Raw genomic sequence first — 20,673 nt, forward strand, 5'->3', positions numbered from 1 at the left:
TATGAGTCCTCAATCCCCAATGCATTTTAAAGAAAGATATTTTTGTTGTTTTTGACTAAAATATTTTTATCTAGGACAACCTTTTTTTTGTTTAATATATGTATTAGCTAGAAGAGTAAAAGGTGACACACTAGGCCATAGACTCTTATTGAGTGATCTAACTTAGTTCCATCCTAATTATAGGAAAAAACCTATTATTTTAATAAATTAATTAACTTTTATTTTAAAGTATAAAATAACAAATACATTATTAAGATGAATAAATATATTTTAATATGGTAATAAAGTTTTATTTCAAAATTATAAGATAATAAAAATTGTTATAGTAAATAATTTTTTATAATATAAAATAATAAACTAATTAAATTTTATTCAAAAATTGTAAAATATTAATAAATTGTTACAATAAACATATATTATTTATGGTAATACATAATTAGTTCTCGTATTTATTGGACTATATGTTATGCTCATTGTTGCGTATACAACTACTATTGGAGAGGGTGTGGTGTTACAATAGTTTGGGCATTTACATGAGATTCCTCATTCTCTATACAAGATTATAGGTCATGTGTCTATTATTGAGATATGCAATTAAAATGTGAAGATAAGACAATACACAAGATCAATCATTAGGGTTGTTTGAAGATGTAACTGTGTAGGGTTCATGTATAAGATAACCTAATTATATATATATATATATATATATATATATATATATATATATATATAAGAGGGGTTATAATTATAAGATATGAACTTTCAATTTAACGGTTGGATTTACAAAATTCACATTTAATATAAAGTTATTGAGCGGTGTAATACTTAATAAAAGTTACACTAGTGTAATTATAACCCCCTATATATATATATCACGTTATAATTTTATAATTATATTATAATATTTTTTTTATCATATACATACATAACCATATCATATTACTATTTTATATATCATCATCTATATGTAGCATGTTTTAATTTGTTCGTAAAAATTATTGTAATCTTTTTAATTATAATTTTTTTTTAAAATAGTAGGAAATTTTAACATATAAAAATTAAAATCTAATGCACATGAACGATAACATGAAATAATAATACAATATGATTATTCAAGTATAGGAATATAAAAAATTATTTCGTTAAATTTAACATATAATAAACGAATCTCTAACTTTATAATTAAATTATAAAAATATAAAAAGATGAAAGACTTGATTACAATTTTTTTAGTTTATAGACGTCTTAATTAACTTTTTCAAAAAAGTTCAAAGATCAAATAATATATTATATTTTAATTATATCATACACACAAGATATAACACATACATACATATATTTAATGTTATAAATATTTATATATTGAGAACTACATATATTATTTTGTATAAATACATGAAATATTAAGACTGACATCGATAATATATGATTAGAGTTATTATTGTGAAAAGGGTGTGATGCTAAATTAGTTTGAGCATATACATGGGATTCCTCACTTATTGTGCAAGATTATTGGTCATATATTAGTCATTGAGATATGTAATTAAAATTTTATTTATTATTACCAACACACTCTTAACGATGTCAATATATGACAAAATGCAACTCATTCAACCTTGTACATGTATGGATATTAATACATTTATCGTATCCACCACATTTATCATTAGGACATCTTATTCCTATGGAAAAAATCCTCTAAGACACCCTTCAAAAGTATTAATGTAACTCTCTATAAGTGATCAAGTAAAATATACTTCAATTAACTCCTTGTATTCAATAAGTATATATACATATGCACATGTATCGAGCAAAAAATCATGCTTTTATGGTAATTAATTATGTTAAGCTCCTTGTATATGAATGATTTGAGAGGATTTTCTTAGCTACTTTAATTCATGCTTATTAGACGATGAATACTAAGGAGATTGATGCTTGGAATATCACATAAGACACATTCAGACATCTTCATGATTTTTCTATGCTTTCATCGTACTTTATTTAGGAGAGTGCCATGTCACTATTATGTATTATATTTGATTATGTTGACTTATTTAATTTCTTTATAATTTTTCCTCATATTTTATTTATCAAGTTATTGAAAGCAAATATAAATTAAATGCAAAAATTATCTATTATAAAATAATTGATAATTAAAATAATTTTATATCACTATATAAATTATTTATTATAAATTTAAAATATTTATTTATATAAGTTTTAAATATAATAATTTATAATAAATTATAATTATATATAATATATATTTGACATGTGTATATATTAAAATATTAGTTAAAATTATAAATAAAAATTAATTTTCGGATATTAAAATTAGAAAGACATTTTATTGCTGGTGACAGTTTTGCTTATTTTTTTTTATTATATTCCTTTTTATTGTTCTTGCCCATTTTTCATTACATATTTGCTGGTTTTCGGCACGCGTGCCCTTGGTTTTGTATCCCCAACGGCTATATTATTCTCCAACCTCTACCGTCAGATGTGTAGAATCCAACGGTTCATAACGGCTAAAAAAATTGATCGTTGAAGGGAGAAGCGTCGCGTCCTTCTGCTTCAAAAGAGAAAGCCTATTTCACTATCCCCTCTCATCTCATTCACACACTCAACCAACGCACAGAGAGAGACAGAGAGTGTGAGGGAGAGAGTTTCTACTCGGATTCAAACTTTGATTTCAACACCAAAGAAGAATTTCCCAAATGGCATCAAGAGCAGTCCTTCCACAACATGCCAGAGGTTTGTCTTTTTCAATCATTTCATTTTCTTTGAACGAATCTTTGGTGTCTCATCCGTTGGGGTGGTTAGTTCAAAACTTCAAATTTACCTTTAAGTTAGATCTTGGGGTTTCTGGGTTTCTTTGTATATTGCTTGGAACATTCAAATCTGTTTTAATAAAAGATTAGTTTTAGTGTCCCTTCCCTTGGTTTAGTTAGAGACTCTCGTGTTTTTATGTTGTTGGGATTATTTTACGTGTTGCATGTGAATCTGTGTGTATATGTCGCAAGTTATCTATTTTATCACCTTGTGGAATGAGGGGCTTTTTTCTCAATCCATAGGTGAAGCAGTAGTAGGGGGAGGAAAACAACAACAGAAGAAGAATGGTGTAGCAGATGGTAGGAACCGCAAAGCATTAGGTGATATTGGGAATTTGAACAATGTAAGAGGAGTTGAAAACAAGGTTGAAGTCAAACCTCATCGCCCCATCACAAGGTTTGTTTTCTTTTTCTTTTTCTCTTTCACTTTCACTCATTCATTCAAATCAATCAATATTAAATTGGTAATTTATGATTCTTTTAGGAGTTTTGGTGCCCAATTACTTGCCAATGCACAAGCAGCAGCTGCTGCTGAGAATATTAAGGTTAACTACCCTCTATATTATTTGTTTCATTCGACTTTTGTTGATTGCTCAATATGATTTAATTTTATCTTATCACTTTATGATGGTTTTTGTTTTGGAATTACAGAAACAAGCTTGTGCTAATGTGCCCGGAGCCCCACCTGCTGCTAATGCAGTTGCAGTGGCCAAAAAAGTGGCCCCCAAACCGGTTCAGAAGAAAGTCACTGTAAAACCAACACGTGATGAAGTCATCGACATTGAATCTAGTCCAGACAAGAATGCCCAGAAAGACAAGAAAAAGGAAGGAGATTCCAACTCCAAGAAGAAACACACTCTTACTTCTGTGCTCACAGCTCGAAGCAAGGTATGTTAATATAATAAAAATAACTGTCTGAAATAATCATGCCACTGTGCCTCATATTTATTTATTTTTACATGTTGTGATGTTCTATTGCAGGTAGCATGCGGCATAACTAAGAAACCAAAGGAGCAGATTATTGACATTGATGCTGGTGATGTCGACAATGAGCTTGCTGCTGTGGAGTACATTGATGAAATCTACAAGTTCTACAAGCTTGTTGAGGTATCAAAGCGTGTGGTTTCATTTGATCTATTTTTGTGTCATGTGATGTGTTTGATGTGATGAGGTTCTAATATGTGAATGTGTGCATTTGATGTATGAAGAATGAGAGCCGCCCTCACGACTACATAAACTCACAGCCTGAGATAAATGAGAAGATGAGAGCTATACTGATTGATTGGCTGATAGATGTTCAATCCAAATTTGAACTTTCTCTTGAGACCCTATACTTGACCATCAACATCATAGACCGGTTCCTAGCAGTTAAGACTGTTCCAAGGAGGGATCTGCAATTGGTTGGCATCAGTGCCATGCTGATGGCATCCAAGTATGAAGAAATATGGCCCCCTCAGGTATCTATTTGTTTTATTCAATGTCGCGTTGGCCTTTTCAATGTATGTCAAGACCAAGATAAGAAAACTAGGGAATAACTCTTTTGTTGCATTGCAGGTTGATGATTTTGTCTGCCTCTCAGATAGGGCTTACACTCATGAACAGATACTAGTCATGGAGAAAACCATATTGGGCAAGCTAGAGTGGACTTTGACTGTGCCTACACCTTTTGTTTTCCTTGTTCGTTTTATCAAGGCATCAGTCCCAGATCAGGATGTGAGTGTGTGTGACTTTTTTTTTTTTTTGTTTTTTTTTTCTCAAATCTTTTAATATATATTTCTTTCTTTATTTTTGATGTCTTGTCTGAATTTTTTTTCTTCTGAATTTTGGCAGTTGGAAAACATGGCCCATTTTCTGTCTGAGTTGGGAATGATGAATTATGCGACCTTAATGTATTGCCCATCAATGGTTGCTGCCTCAGCAGTCTTTGCAGCTAGATGCACTCTCAATAAGACCCCCCTTTGGAATGAGACACTTAAAGTGCACACCGGTTACTCACAAGAACAACTTATGTATGTTACAAATATATGAACTTTATTTGGACTTTACTATATTCTTCATCGTGTAAATTTTAGTTATTTTATTTTGCTTTGCTGGTTTAAACAGGGATTGTGCTAGATTATTGGTGAGCTTTCACTCCGATGTTGGAAATGGAAAGCTGAAGGTTGTGTACAGGAAGTATTCTGATCCTCAGAAAGGATCCGTTGCTGTGCTCCCACCATCTAAATATCTTCTGCAAGGAGGTTCTGCCTCCCAATTGAGTTGAAGAAGCAAAGGGAGAAGCACTTATAGAGTTATGCGGAATAACCATTTGTATTTTTTCCCCTTAATTTTTTCATAAGCCATTTGTACTGGATTACCAAGATGAATTATACAAGTTGCAAGTTTTCCACTTGCCAATTCCTTCATCATTCTTGTCTAACTTAAGAAGTGCAATCAGGTGCAATTTTACAGGTTAAAACTTTAAGGTTTAAAACATCTTGAAATATTTTTTTTTTTTGAAAACACCTTATTGCTATGGAAATTGCATATTGTGTTTTTTAATAACAGAGAAATTTTTTCAGATTGCTATAAGGATAAATTAATGATGTTATTGTTCTATTAAAATTGAAGTTTTACTTTTTTTAAGGATAAAATCAAATTTTACTTCAATAATATAAAGGTTGACATTTAATAAAATCATTTATCACGTATATTGAGCACCAATAACAATTAAAAGGGTTAAAACATATTTGATTTTTTAATTTTATCCACCTTTACCCAAGTTTTCTTCTTTCAAAATATAATTTTTTTGTTTTTAAATTTTAAAAATTACAATATAATTAAAATTTAAAAATATACTCGTTTAGAATTCGGTTATGAAAAACTCAAATTCTAAACGGTACATAAAAGAGACGCATTACAATTCAATTATGAATTCTAGTAAGCATGAATTTTTTCAACTCCAAAGTCACACTTTAACAATGAAGGAGAGTCAATCAATATATAAATTTGGGAGAGGCCACTTCGATATATTTAAAAGTACATAGAGTCAGTTTTATATAAAAAAAATCAATATATTTTAATTAATTTACACAACGACAATTTATAATCTTATGGATGAATTTATTATGGAGTAAAAATAAATATGGTAACATTAAAAACATCAAAATTATTTTATAAAAATAATAAAATTATTTTATTTTTGGTTTTATATAAAAACATTGAACAACTAATTCACTTTTTATTTGTTTCATTTTATGAGGCTATTTTAATTGTGGATTGTATTAATTATATCTCTTCTAAAATATTTTTATTTAATTAACAATTTTTTAGATAAAAGATAAATAAATATATAAATATTTATCTTCTAAATATTAACTAGTTAAGTGATAAATGATTAAATAAAAAGAGTGAGAATTAAATAGTTTAAAAAACGGGACTATAATTTATAATTATATTATTCCGTGATGGATTGAGCCCAATTAAAAAACTGCAACGAGAATTGGACCATTATCGAATTGAACGCAAAATCCTTGGCCCAAAAAAGCGAACTGTCACTAAAACCCTCCACCTCCAAGCAAGGACTTTACTACGAAACTACGAAGAGCTTGCAATACTGTGCTACTGCCTACTGTTACGAACTCTTTAATAAATTTAAAAAAGAAAAAAAAGAAAAAAAAACACTACGAACTTGAACTTGCGCAGAGGGGTTTCGCTCTTTCTCTTTCACAACACCTTGAGTAGAGTTCCCAAAATGCCTTCGAGTTCGAGTTCAAAGTCGAAAAAGAAGCACTCCAAGGCGCAGCAGCAGCAGCACTCATCGTTGGCCTCCAATGCCACCGCGCCTTCCAAAGCAACGCGCCAACCGCACGAGCTCACCTCTTTATGCGAACGCGCTTCTCGAAGCTTCCCTTCTCTCATCGCAAATTCCGCATTCGTCGCCGAAATCACCCATGTCGACGACACCGTTCCCGTTTCTAAGGGCTTCAGAATTTGGCTCTCCGAACCTTCCATGCTCTCCTCCTCTCTTCCCCCCGGTTCCATCGTCTCGGTAATCGCCGCAATAATCTTCCGTTCTTTCTTACAATATTTACTTCTTATGTCTCAATTTTAGGTTTACTTCACAATTGCTTGCACCTACGCTTTGTATTGTTTAAATAATTTTTTAAAATTAATTTTAATATCTGTGGTGTTATGCTTGATTGATTTTCAGGTGTCTATTCCATCTCCAGGGGAGGAAAGTTCGCAATTGCATAGCTTTCCCCTCGCGTCGTTAGCTAATGAATGTGTCAAATTCTATGAATTGGAAATTGGCAAGGCATTGGATGATGATGATGCAGGAAACTACTTTGTGCTTGCAACAGTGTTTCCTTCTAGTAAGGTTTGTCTTGCTACTATTTCTTTTTTAAATTTATTATATGTTATATTTGAGAGATTATGTATATTGTATGTATAACAGTGGATCTATCTTTACCAAAATCTTATACTTTATTACATTTACATAGGTTTTGAAGAATGGAGTACGTCTGTCTTCAAACCTTTATTATACCATGGGATGTCCTCCTTTGGGCACGAGTGTGTTTGTTCATCCAATACGGAAACAATTCTTGTCTAGTTTTGCCAATGGGAGCAATGAACAGCATTCTACAGAAAATAATTGTCTGTCTATATATAATTGCAAGGAACTGTATCTTCAGCTGGTTCCTTCTAAGAATGGGCAACCGTTGAAATTTAATAACTTTCCCTCATTAGATTTGTCTAAGAGGAAATCCCATGTCCAATCTGAGAATGATATTGTTGCATCCCCTGCTACACCTTCTTATGGATCAAAGTTTTCTAATGCTAGTGGGCTGTCTTCTCCACTATTTGAAGATTCAGTGTCTAGTGTGCCCAAACAGAATAGTCAACCATTGATTTCTTTTGATGTAAACTTAGCTTTGGGGGATGAAAGTTCTAAAAAATTACTACAGACTTGTGCAACTTCATGGCTCTATTCTCGATCTTTACTGCTAGGGAATCTTGTCAATGTCCCAATGTTTTCAGAGTTGTGCATTTTCCAAGTGATAGGAGCTAAGAAGGAGCCAGTTACCAGATCTGATCACTATCCATCAAATGGAAGCAGTGATTTATATCTTGAGGATTCTGATATAGCAGACAGTGTAAATCAGGCTTTCACCGTTAATTATGAAACAAAGGTGTTTTTGTCTCTGCCATCAAATGTAGTGTCTGAAGAGCCAATTCAAAGGGATATACCTTGCGTGAAACTAGAAGACATAGTTACTAACACTAGCTTACGTGATAATATCTCTAAATTGGGTGGTCTATCCAAAGAGTATACACTATTAAAGGACATAATTTCATCATCAGTGAACAGTGCTTTATCAAGGTAGGTCTTCTCTGATATGGAATTTGATGTTTGTTTCCTTGCCATAGATTGTCTGTTGTTCTATGCATCACATTATGTTTGGTGGATTCATGTAGTGCTGTGCTGACTGTTAATTAATGTTCCTTCTGCAACTTCATTATATTTGGTGGATTCATGTTATATTTGAGACGAAGGTTTAATATTTTCTATATTTGAAATATATGTTGTATATGTCTCACTAAGATATCCCTTATGCAGTGTTTCGTAAAGAGGATGGAAATAGAGGGAGAGGAAGTAGGCAGAGAAAAATTGAAAAGAAGAGAAACATCTAAGAAACTGTGTGGAAATAGAGGTTGTTTGGTTGAAGAAAAATAGAGTGGAAGTTAATTTTTTGAAAGGATTTTTATTTATTTATTTTTCGTTTTTTTACCATAACTCCCACATATTATTTTTGTTTTCTTTTTATTATTATTATTATTGGGGTGGGAGGAGCTGTGTTATTGTTAATCGATTAAGAGTGAGAGTGAGGGGATAGGGAGGGGGAGGCTTTGTTATTCGATTATGGGTGGGGAGGGGGAATGTTAAGTGATTATGTGATTAATTGATTATGTTGATGGTTAAACAAAAAGCAACATAATTGATTGTATTGCAATAAATAGCCTAATTTTTTTCCCCTTAAGTTTTTTTTTTTTTTTTTTTTCTTTTGTGGTCAAGGATAGCTAGCATACCTCTTAAGTCTTCGTACTCCCAATATAACAAATCTTCTTTACTGTGTTCATGTTTACTTTTCTCTACTTAATGTGTTGTTTGTTTGAAGTTCCCTAAAACATGGGTTGCACGTTTGCTGGTTTTTTCATTACTCTTTGTGAATTTTTAATTTAATGGACATAGTGTTCTCCAGGACTCTATACAGACCCAGAACTGTGTTGTCCATAGTCTTAAACATAGTTTATATTGAGGTAGTCAAAGGCAGAAGGCGCTTGTGGTTTTACATGGTCAAGAGGTGCAAAACAGGGAATGCCTTGCTGAAGGAAGATTATAACATTAGTTATTGAAGAACCAGTTAAATATTATATCATTTTGCAAAAATTTCCATATAATCTTATTACTCAAGCATAACATTCATGGTAAAATAAAAGATTAAATTGTGCTGGGTCCCAAAGACATTTTTTTTTATAGTCTGACTATTTTTCCCATTTAGCTCATTACCTCAGATCATCTTAGCTTCACCTTTTGGCTTCTTTGACAACACTAGTTTTATGCCACTCATTTCATAGGGCTTGTTTGGATAAGCTTCTTTAGAAGCACTTCTAGGAGAGAGAAATATGAAAGAAAATTAAATTAAGTTTCTACATAAGTTAAAATTAGTTTATGCATGAGTTAAAAAGCTAATTTTGGAGAAGCTAATAAGAGAAAATTTTTACAATTTAGTTTGTGCACAAGCTAATTTTAAGCTAATTTTAGCTTATAGAAAAGTATATTTCATTTTTCTTTCGTATTTTTCTCTTTTAGAAGTGCTTATGGAGAAGTTTACCCATATAGACCCATATTCCAATGGAAGAGGGCATTTAGCTCTTTTGCTTCAGAAGCATATTTGGAGCATCCTCTGCTCTTGTACTTTATTTCTCTTTCTAATGAATTTCTTCTTTTTATAGAAAAAAAAGTCTACTGGGAACTTAAAGGGTCTTTGAATATATGTCTATTCATTGAAATATTTTACACCTTAATATTAAATATTTGAGAGTTTTGAGTGTTCTAACATTCAGTTTAAAGCAATACCTTCTCCCTTGTTTTGTAATTGTTTATTTTCATTTAATTAAATCTTATTCTTACACTTTAACTCTCTGTAAATAACTTTCTTTTGTTACGATCATTTTTTTTTTGTATTTTTTTATATTAATGGATATAACTGTTAGAATTTTACTCATAAGAGAAAGGCATGCCCTTCATAGAAGTCAGCAACTGACAGTGACAGCTCTTCTCTGGATATCATTTTTGGGTGATATTTATTAGTTTGTGGAAAGATAAAGTTCAAGTGGATATCTCTTGTTAATTTAATTTGCGCGCGCGCACACACACACACACATATATATAATCATGTTTTTTTTATATGATTCAGTTAATTCTTTGTTTTATTGTCAAAGTGAGTACAGCTGCATGGTAGGTTTTCAACTTTTAATATAGTCAATTTATTTGAGGCATGGATGCTGACACATTTTTGCTGCAAGCATTTATATCAGTTTATGCCTGTCAATGACTGAATTTATAGTTCAAAGTACTTACCTCCATGCTTGTAGTTATGTGTCCTTACATATTGATATACTTGTGTACATGTAATTCTGCATGCTTATGCTTCTTGTTTTTCCAAATTGTAGTTTTGGTTTAAGAACTACAAGAGGTGTCCTTCTTCATGGCCCACCTGGTACAGGAAAGACTTCCCTGGCTCAATTATGTGCTCATGATGTTGGGGTCAATTTTTACCCCATAAATGGACCTGAAATTGTTACGCAATATTATGGTGAAAGTGAGCAAGCATTGCTTGAAGTTTTTGATTCAGCCATTCAAGCTGCACCGGCAGTGGTTAGTTTTTTGTTCAAATATTGTGTTTCAGTTATTTCCATCGTGTTTAAATGAAATAATCTATGCCATAAGATTATGGACATATCATAATCCTAAATACTTACACGAGTCTATGCCATAAGATATATGTCCAAATAATTTATAAATAAGCTCTTCTAAACGAATGCTAAATCTTAGCATGTGCAGTACAGTACAACTATGCATGTAGGTACTGATAATTTTCTAATTGTAATTTCAATTTTCTCTCTTTTATACCCCTTTTCACATTTGTGATACAAATGCATTTACTAAGAGACTCCTTTTTTATGCTCTCTGTTATAATATCTTTAATGTGGTGTATGTGCTGCTGGCATGTTGCTCTTAATAAATCAAGGGAAATTGCATAGGAGATAACTGAAGTTTCTAAGGCATTCAATTACAAAATGTTTTAATTGTGGAAATTGATGAGATTTGAAGGAAATAGTATTGTATAAAATTAAAATTTAAACATTATTTTTCCATTTAGTGCCCTGGTTTTTTATTTCTAGTTCTGGTACAAAATTATAGATAATTCATATTTTTATTTAATTCTCTTCTATGAATTAAAAATCCTCAAAGTTGCCTAAATTATCATAAAATTCATGAAAATTTCATTTTATTATGCGTATTAGCCTCCATTTGTGTCATTGAGTGTGTAAAAAACAGTCTTATATCGGAAATTATTCTTGTATCTATAATTTCTCTGATGTGAGCAGTTCACTGCACAAAACATTGAGGTGAGACTTACACCGTTAAGCAGATATAATTTCTCTTCAATATTCTTGGAATTGCTGAAACATTCCATACATATTGTGACATATGGAAGCCTGCTCATGTTCAATGTTTACTTGTTTAGACAATCTAGACATTTTTCTCCAGGCTTTTTGATACTCCAGTTTTGTATGGTAAATTTTTTTCAAGGTTTTGCACTTGTATCACTGAGAATAGTTCCACTTATTTTAAACCTGATATTTTTATGTTCAGAGTTCGACTAAATGGCAGAATGATGTGATTTAGGTTATGTACAGGTATTCATTGATGAATTAGATGCAATTGCCCCTGCAAGGAAAGATGGGGGTGAAGAGCTATCTCAAAGATTGGTTGCAACTTTATTGAATCTGATGGATGGAATTAGCAGAACTGAAGGGCTACTTGTAATTGCTGCCACTAACCGGCCTGACCATATTGAGCCAGCTCTCAGACGACCAGGAAGATTTGACAAAGAAATTGAAATTGGTATGAACTAAGCTAATATCTCCCTGTAAATAGTATGTTATTATCTTAAAACACACCTATTTACTTAACTTTATAAATTTTACCCCTACTTCTGCCTCCATATGTTACTAATAGCTATGCCAACTTCAAGCTTTATCTAGCTTTATATGTGAACAGAGTGCAATTTCTACATCATTCATCTGGGATGTATTCCAACTAGATATCTTTAGATTTAGAGGAATATCCTGGAAAGAAAATATTTTATAAAAAATTGAAAAGAACTGGTACAAAATATATTGCTATTTCTTTTCATTGCAATATCTAAACTTTTATTATTTTACTACTCATAATATGCTGTTTAGTTGATTATATTCTGATACAAGACTGCCAATTTGCAATGGGGAGATTTCTAGACTTACTATTCGCTAATGACTTGGTAATAAAATTATGCTTTTTTATATATTGTCTGGTTAAGTTTGAGTTTGTAAGCTTTTATTACATATAACCCTACTTATAATGTGTATATGCACACACTTGCGTGCCCAACAGTTGAGCTAGTGTTTCCTTGCAAATTTTTCTATCCCTCTGTCAACATGGTATTTAAATTTTCTTAAAGTACACCCTTGAATATAAATGCCCACTAATCTAACAGCATATAGTATGCCTTAACTATTCAGTTTTTTGCAGTGTTGTATAAAAAGAGCATGTAGGATACATTATCATGACCTTTCTTGGAGTTGAAAACATTTTTTTATGTGTTGATTTAAATTTAGGCTCTTTAGCAATATCTGCCATTGGTAGTTATGCAATCTAAATTAATTCTGCTTTATTGTATGAAGTGACCTACCTAATAGCAATATCTGCCCTTTCACAATTCACAGAAGACAAAATTTAATGCTGCTTGTGTGTAGTTGTTGATTTGCATGTTCATGAAACATATACCTGTAAAATATTGTTAGTCTGAACATGGCATTTTAGGCAATAGATCTGTTTTAAATACTTCAATGGATTTACAGAAGAACTCATTTATTATACAACTTCACCTCTAATCCATATGCAGGTGTGCCATCCCCCAAACAACGTTCAGATATTTTGTTCACTCTTCTCAGTGAAATGGATCACACACTTTCTGAGTTACAAATTGAACACCTTGCCACAGTCACTCACGGTTTTGTGGGTGCTGATCTAGCTGCCCTTTGCAATGAAGCAGCCTTAATTTGTTTACGACATTATGCTAATTTTAAGACTTATGGTTCTTGTTTTGATAACGTAACAGAGCAACCTGCTCTGATGAATGGTGCAACAAACTCAATAGATTATTCAGGTGGTGCATCTTCCTGCAAGATGGGAACAACTTCTGAAACTATAGAAATAACTCTTGATAGTGGTGAAGAAGAGATTTTGAAAGTAAGTTTTGAAGATTTTCAGAAGGCTCGGATGAAAATAAGACCTAGTGCCATGAGAGAGGTATGGTTAATGCCATGAGTTGTATTTTTGGAATCAGTTTTTGATAAAATTTATTATCTGTGCTTCAAGATCTGTCTTATACTTATTGATTTGGGCTTATTTTGGTGGTCCCAAATTTTTCGTTTATCCCTTTCAAGTTTCATATAATTATTTACCTTAGTTTCCTAAATGCATAACCTGTCTCATAAAAATTACTTGTACAAGGAATGCCATCTCTAATCAATGCCTTCATTCAACTGTGATTTGTCACTGGTTGTGATCGGGATAGTCAGTTTACAAGGTTGAAGTATTCACGTCTAAGGAATTTCTTTCAAATAAATTGCTAAATCTCTTTGTATTTTCTTTTATCTACACTTTATTTGATACAAACTATTAAAGTTGAGGAACTTGTGATCACAAGGCATTGCACTATAGTGAGATCTGAGGAATATTCTGTTCAAGTATGGTTGTTGTGAATAACATGATTAGACAAATACAGATCAGGATTTACTACATCAATTTTTAATGAAAAAGGATCATAATTCTGTTGTCAAATTTTTCTCAACTCAGGTAATTCTTGAGGTTCCAAAGGTTAATTGGGAAGATGTTGGCGGTCAAAAGGAGGTCAAAGCTCAATTGATGGAAGCAGTTGAATGGCCACAGAAACACCATGAAGCATTCAACCGGATTGGGACTCGGCCTCCTACAGGTGTATTGTTGTTTGGGCCTCCAGGTTGCAGTAAAACCCTCATGGCACGTGCAGTTGCTTCCGAAGCAGGTCTGAACTTTCTAGCAGTCAAGGGTCCTGAACTCTTCAGCAAATGGGTTGGCGAATCTGAGAAGGCTGTCAGATCATTATTTGCAAAAGCTAGGGCCAATGCCCCATCAATAGTATTTTTTGATGAAATAGATAGTCTTGCTGTAACTCGTGGGAAGGAAAGTGATGGTGTATCAGTGTCAGATAGGGTCATGAGTCAACTTCTTGTTGAGTTGGATGGTTAGTAATGAATCTTGAGCATTGCATGTGATTACTTATATATATATTGCTTAAAATGTAAGATAACTGGTAAACTGCTTGTTGCTCATTCAATTTGTGTATACATGATGATTTGATATCTGTTGATCAGAAAATGAAATTTTGTTAAATCAGTTTTTCTTTGAACTTTGGACAGATCATATTTTTCTTTTGACAAAAACTTTGTGACAGGTCTGCATCAAAGAGTTAATGTCACTGTCATAGCTGCTACAAATAGGCCGGACAAGATTGACCCTGCCCTCTTAAGACCAGGTATTCTCTCTCCTGTTATTGTCTATGTCTCTTACTCATATGCCCATGCAGATACATGAAGGTGGATGCATTGGCGTTGTGTAAATAGCTTATGTTTCAAATGACTGATGTAAACAGGACGCTTTGACCGTCTGCTATATGTTGGACCTCCAAATGAGGTGGACAGGGAAGAGATATTTCGTATTCATCTGCAGAAAATCCCATGTGGTTCTGATGTTAGCCTTAAAGAACTAGCTGAACTCACAGATGGTTCTACAGGGGCTGACATATCATTGATATGTCGGGAGGCAGCTGTTGCAGCAATTGAGGTTTGTTGTCATTTGTCAACATGATTTCTGATGGATGTGTTGTCACTTGTCACATATTATATTAATTAGTAAAATCTGTTGTGATGTTATGTTACCAGGAGAGCCTTGATGCTTCAGTTATAACAATGAAGCATTTAAAGATGGCAATCAAACAGATCCAGCCATCAGAAGTCCAATCCTACCAAAAGTTGTCAACAAAATTTCAAAGGGCCGTCCACTGCTGTGATATAAAGGATGAATTCAATCATATGCAGCGTGACAGTAGATCTACTCGGTTCAACATTTGGTAAAAATTTCTTATGCCAGCTTGTGATATTTAGAATGTCTTTGGGTCTGCAAGATGGAATTAATGGGTTTTGACGTTTTGTTGATCTCAGCTGGAAACTGATTTTATTTACAACTTCAGTTTTGACTAAATTATCTTTTTTTTTTTTTTTAATTTCTCTGAACAAACAGGAAGTTCCTCTATCAGTTTCCAGCTTCCATCTTCAATTTGAGAACTGCTCGAACTAGTTAACCACAGTCCTCAGAGAACTGTTACGTTTGTTATATTCCATTGATTGGGTTCATGTGCATTATTACATGAGGATCATCTGCACTGCAAACTGGCTAGATTGAGCCTTTATTAAAAGTATGAGGGCCGTATCATGTTCCTGAGGCTGTGTTTATTTGCTTTGAAGCACAATCATGGGGATCAATGTCCTGCACCAACAGAGGAGTCAAGTAAAAGAAAAATGTGTTAATTGCCCAAATTTGTGCTGAATCATGTTCAGCTTTCCTTTGGAAGATTAGCATGTTTTGAGAATGATTACTAACGTGGTCTCACTTGGAAGTTTTGATTGCTTCAATAATTGTTACTTTTGAAGGTGAGAGAGGTAGCAATGTCATCTGAGGAACTCGGCCATCCATATCTGCGTCATTTTCAACATGGCAATTTGATGCAGATCTCGACCACACAAATTTGTATACAAAATCATAAATTAACAAGTTTGTTGATAAAACATAGCAGCGCTTGAGGAATATGTACAGTGTATTAGCTGAGAGCAATTCATATGCAGAATTCGTTTTCTTTTTTGGGCTAATTCAATGCGTTATGTTGTACTCTTCGAGTATTTTGAACAGACACCTACTGGTAATGTCACAGAAATTGTAGATGAAATTTATTGACTAGAAGATGATTACACGATTTTATGTTCAAAAGTTTCTTCGAAAAGTTTATTTGGTTAACTTTTATAGTTACTGCATTATAGACTCATCATTAGTTATGATTATTATCTGAATAAAAAGAGGTTATGGTTGTTATTATTAGTCTTCCTTTGTTTCATGATTGCACTGGGCTCACTGAATCTACTCATTGAACTGTACAAGTAATTTTTTTCTACATTTTTTTACGCAAATCTATTTCCCCACTCGTAAAACTATCTCTAACCAGTATCCTTAGTCATGAATGATGCCTCCTTTTGGGCATGAGATTTTTGTTTTTGGTCAATGTGACTTTTGGGACGAGATTAATCATTTTTTGGGTGTTCGATTATTTACCCTTTGCCACGTGTTTTCTGTAAGATTTGAATTCCTAAACTTCCACCATAGTTTGTCAATATAAAATTCAGGTTGCCAGCTGAGTTAGATCTTGATAATTTTTCTATGATGATTGGATAAAACACCATGGATTTAAGATTCTTTACCATTTGGTAGTTGGTTTCTTAGACTCAGGTTCATATGAATATTTAACATTTTTAGTGTGGTTGGTTGCACGTTTTTTATGCAATTTTTCACATTTATTTAAAAGCGAATAGTTATTACTTCCACGTTTTATGATGAATTAACGTAATTTTTTACTTTCTAACGCGTTTCTAAACATGCTATTTAGCAATAACGTGACCTAAATTTTCTCAAATCTTTACTTTTCTGTTATTGTTTAAGTTATTATTTAACTAATAAGATATATTTACGTCAACTCGTCACTTACTAGTTTAAAAAAAATAAAATTAGATGGTAAAATAATAATAATATTTTTTTCATTAAGCACCATTTGAATGTTTCATTTTATACAAGCCTAAAAATCTTTCCAAAAAGAAAAAGAAAACGTAAAAAATATTCTTATATCTATTTGTTGGATTTGATCTTGGAATTCAGGGATATTATTGCTCCAATAAAATAGGGTGTTTATTTGCTATTTAATTTTTAAACATTGAGAAATGTAGGTATTGTCAACGTGAAATTATTGAAGCAGCTAATTTTATATGGAGGAAATGTAGAACACAATGTATGAAGACAGGGTGTGTTGGATATTTCTAATTCTAGGTATATAGATATATTTAGTTTTGAAGTGGAGGGCATTTTTGATGAATATTCCTGGCAGAGGAAAGGGGGGAGAAACAAGTTCAGTACAACACAACAGAAGAATACAATGCAAATGTCATAAATGCCAAAACATTAATGATAGAAGAGATACACCTGTCATGATATGGGTATTTTGTTAAAACATCAAACATGGGTATCACATGGGGGGTAGGCTTATCATATTAGTTTGATTCAATTGGTGTTGGCAATGCTGCACGAGAAAACATGCCTTTCTAGGGACAATAATTGCGCCATCTCCTTTTGCTAATAATAGCTAGACAAACCCGCAACCCCTCATGCGTCTAGTGTTTCCACCTCACTTTATTTACATTTAGTGCAATCTCTGATTGGGGGTATAAATCCATATCTGCAGCCAACAGGTATCCCACTTCCAACACTTCCCTTCTAGGCATTCATCTTTCTTTATTACTATTACTATTACTATTACTATTACTATTTCCTTCCCCTAATTATTTTTTAAACCTCATTTAATTAATTAACCTCACCCGTCAATTTCCCTCCTCAGTCAAATCGAATTTTAACTTTGAAACCGGAGACATCATGAAAGGAAAGCAAACACCAGCTCAACTTATTCCCTATCTACAAAACAAGAAATAAATTCCACAAAGCCAAGAATCTTTGCATCTCTCTCCACATTCCCTTCCTCATCTCAAATCTTTCCCATTCCCGTACAATTCATCCTTATTGCCCACATCCCAAATCTCCCACACCTACCTCCACCCACCGTGCATTCCACGCGCCATTGCCTCTGCCGGCCCAACCAACATCTTCCTTAGTAGTTAGTACTCACCCCATTAATTAAAACGCTAAAAACAAAAAACCACTCCAATTCAGACATTAACCGAGTCAGCAATGCTAAATTTAAAATGAGAATATAGGGAGTGGATGACGGAGGCGCGTATAGGAAACGCACCACCAAGGAAAGAAAAAAAGAAAGCTAGAGATCTCGCAACACTCACTCTCAAGTAAGAAGACCCCCAAATCCCGGAAAAATAAAAATCATAAGAAAAAGCATCAGCAACAGTACCCACAATAAAAAGCTGAAAAGAAAGAAAAACAAGATCCACCTCGAACCTCTCTCCACACCACCAGTCTCTCTTTCTCAATCAAATTGTAGAGAGAGATTCCTCATCCCCTGGCGTTAAATTAACAAAACGCCAATCGAGTCCTCCAATTCGACAAATGAGGGAAGAGGATTCCAATTGGTTCTCGCGATGGGAAGAGGAACTCCCATCTCCGGATGAACTCATGCCCCTATCGCAAACCCTAATCACACCCGATCTAGCCATGGCCTTCGACATCCGAAACCCTCACACCACGACCGCCGCGCAACAACAGCAGCACCAGCCTCCGCCGCCCTCCAACCCTTCCTCGCTCCCCAACCCGCAGCCCACCTCCGCCGAGTTCGCCGACTCCGCCGAGCTCGGCTCCGGCACCGCCGGCGAGGAGCCCGCCCGCACCCTCAAGCGCCCCCGCCTCGTCTGGACCCCACAGCTCCACAAGCGCTTCGTCGACGCCGTCGCCCACCTCGGCATCAAAAACGCCGTTCCCAAGACCATAATGCAGCTCATGAGCGTCGACGGCTTGACCCGCGAGAACGTTGCCAGCCACCTCCAGAAGTACCGCCTCTACCTCAAGCGCATGCAGGGGATTACCTCCGCCGGGGCCGGCGGCCCTGGCGGTGCCGCCTCCGCCGCCGACCCCGCCGCCGACCACCTCTTCGCCAGCTCCCCGGTTCCCGCCCATTTCCTTCACCCCGCGGCGCGGCCGAATTCGGACCACTTCCTGCCGTTTGTGCCGGTGCCGGCGCTGCACCACCACCAGCAGCAACAGCAGCTCGCGGCGGCGCAGTACCACCACCGGCAGGTGGGGCACTTCGGGTCGCCGCCGAACGGGCACTTTGAGAACCCGTTCATGTCTAGGCCGAGTCTTCAGAGGATGGGGGGTGGCCCTGTGCACAATCACCACCCTGTTTCTGGTTATGTGGAGGACATGGAATCTGCTAATGCTGCCTCTGGAGGTAGAAAGGTTCTTACTCTGTTCCCAACTGGAGATGATTGATTGAATTTGAGTTATATCATGATGATGATGATGATGGTAGTAATAGTTTAGTGTCTCCTTGTTGTGTTGTGAATGTGGAGTTAATATTTGGTCAGTCAGGGTCTTAGTTGGTAATTTTGTATTAGGGTTGTTGGTGATTAATTTGGTGTTGTTGCTAATTGGTGGTTTTGGAGTCTAGATTTTAAGTCTGCAGATTCAAAAGCTCCAGCAGTCATCATGCTTCTGGTGGGGTGTAATTAGTTAATTGATTACCTTGTGGTAGCGGCATATGGTCGGTCTTGTTTGGATAAACTTCTCTATGTCAGCTTCTATGGTGACTGACATTCATCATGATGTCACTTTTTGGGCGGCAATAGTAATGTAATTCTGGGTGCGAATTGGTGGTTTTGTGGCTTTGGGACTTCCTCTGGCTGACTGGGAATTGGCTGCTGATGGGTAGAATCTGGAGGAGGGTCACTCACTGGTTGAGAAGTTTTTTTTGTGTTGTATGTATTCATCATGGCAGGAGTGGCCAAAGCTATCAATTTGGTACTTTGTGTCTGCAGGTGGTAATAAACGTGGATTACAGTTGGTAGAAAAAACTAATGGAAGCGTATCTATCTGATTGGCATGTTCGGTTGTGAATTCTTCGACTAAATTCGGGAACCTCTACTGCGAAAGACTTCTCCCTGGTATCAAGTTTTTGTGTCGTGTAGAGGTGAGTTGTACATTGTTTGATTCTATAGAAGACTCGAATGCCTGATGTGAGGCAATCGTTTAAAATTCTAATCTTACTTCAGTTGTGAGGTCTATATGTTAGATGAACTTAATTAAAGTGTTTCTATAATTTGTAGGTTTACTATGCTTACGAACACAATAAGTTCCATGTTTACTTAATTGTGTATTTCTTCTTTGACTAGAATTTCTGATTCTCTTGTGGGCTGAAACTTAGTCTTCTTATTTGATGGTCAATTTGCTCATGACTATATCTTAGCTATACTATGGCTTAGGGGCATAAGAGATAATGTTCCGATTGTTAGCATTGGCAATCTTTTCTCTGGTTGTGAATGACATGTTAAAAGTACAAATGATTGTTGGATATTGATATCGATATTATTGGAATTGATATGCTATTATCTGAAATTGCTTGTACATCAAATATAGGAAATTTAAGTTAAATGGATGATTGAGATTAAAATTAATTAAAGCAATCTTTGATCATCTGTGTATGATTATATC

At 34.4% G+C, this 20,673-nt stretch overlaps 3 protein-coding genes across 3 annotated transcripts; all 3 read left to right on the plus strand.

Annotated features, from left to right (window-relative positions):
* The first annotated feature begins 2,586 nt into the window (after window positions 1-2,586).
* Window positions 2,587-5,236, plus strand: LOC109801869 (G2/mitotic-specific cyclin S13-7). Its single transcript, XM_020363015.2, has 9 exons — window positions 2,587-2,754; window positions 3,075-3,228; window positions 3,316-3,376; window positions 3,483-3,719; window positions 3,813-3,938; window positions 4,040-4,288; window positions 4,386-4,544; window positions 4,662-4,840; window positions 4,935-5,236. Exons 1-9 carry the CDS (start codon window positions 2,718-2,720, stop codon window positions 5,092-5,094), a joined length of 1,362 nt encoding a protein of 453 aa, XP_020218604.1. The 5' UTR covers window positions 2,587-2,717; the 3' UTR covers window positions 5,095-5,236.
* A 1,162-nt stretch (window positions 5,237-6,398) lies between these two features.
* Window positions 6,399-16,257, plus strand: CIP111 (Cam interacting protein 111). Its single transcript, XM_083074051.1, has 11 exons — window positions 6,399-6,861; window positions 7,024-7,191; window positions 7,316-8,196; window positions 10,551-10,755; window positions 11,802-12,009; window positions 13,049-13,455; window positions 14,005-14,431; window positions 14,642-14,722; window positions 14,840-15,030; window positions 15,129-15,316; window positions 15,487-16,257. The coding sequence occupies exons 1-11, from the start codon at window positions 6,565-6,567 to the stop codon at window positions 15,545-15,547; spliced, it is 3,114 nt and encodes a 1,037-aa protein (XP_082930177.1). The 5' UTR covers window positions 6,399-6,564; the 3' UTR covers window positions 15,548-16,257.
* Window positions 16,258-17,635: 1,378 nt separating this feature from the next.
* Window positions 17,636-20,356, plus strand: LOC109802866 (transcription factor MYBC1). Its single transcript, XM_029272113.2, has one exon. The coding sequence runs from the start codon at window positions 18,577-18,579 to the stop codon at window positions 19,453-19,455; it is 879 nt and encodes a 292-aa protein (XP_029127946.1). The 5' UTR covers window positions 17,636-18,576; the 3' UTR covers window positions 19,456-20,356.
* The last annotated feature ends 317 nt before the right edge of the window (window positions 20,357-20,673 follow it).

The sequence above is a fragment of the Cajanus cajan genome, chromosome 4, assembly GCF_000230855.2.
Source record: "Cajanus cajan strain Asha chromosome 4, NIPB_CcT2T_4, whole genome shotgun sequence".
In the NCBI taxonomy this organism is placed as follows: domain Eukaryota; kingdom Viridiplantae; phylum Streptophyta; class Magnoliopsida; order Fabales; family Fabaceae; genus Cajanus; species Cajanus cajan.

Coding starts and splice junctions, on each gene's coding strand:
- LOC109801869 (XM_020363015.2), top strand. CDS start 2,718: ATGGCATCAAGAGCAGTCCTTCCACAACATGCCAGAG. Junction 3,939..4,039: donor AGTTCTACAAGCTTGTTGAG/GTATCAAAGCGT, acceptor TGATGTATGAAG/AATGAGAGCCGCCCTCACGA. Junction 4,841..4,934: donor TACTCACAAGAACAACTTAT/GTATGTTACAAA, acceptor TGGTTTAAACAG/GGATTGTGCTAGATTATTGG.
- CIP111 (XM_083074051.1), top strand. CDS start 6,565: ATGCCTTCGAGTTCGAGTTCAAAGTCGAAAAAGAAGCACTCCAAGGCG. Junction 6,862..7,023: donor CCCCCGGTTCCATCGTCTCG/GTAATCGCCGCA, acceptor ATTGATTTTCAG/GTGTCTATTCCATCTCCAGG. Junction 13,456..14,004: donor GACCTAGTGCCATGAGAGAG/GTATGGTTAATG, acceptor TTCTCAACTCAG/GTAATTCTTGAGGTTCCAAA.
- LOC109802866 (XM_029272113.2), top strand. CDS start 18,577: ATGAGGGAAGAGGATTCCAATTGGTTCTCGCGATGGGAAGAGGAACTC.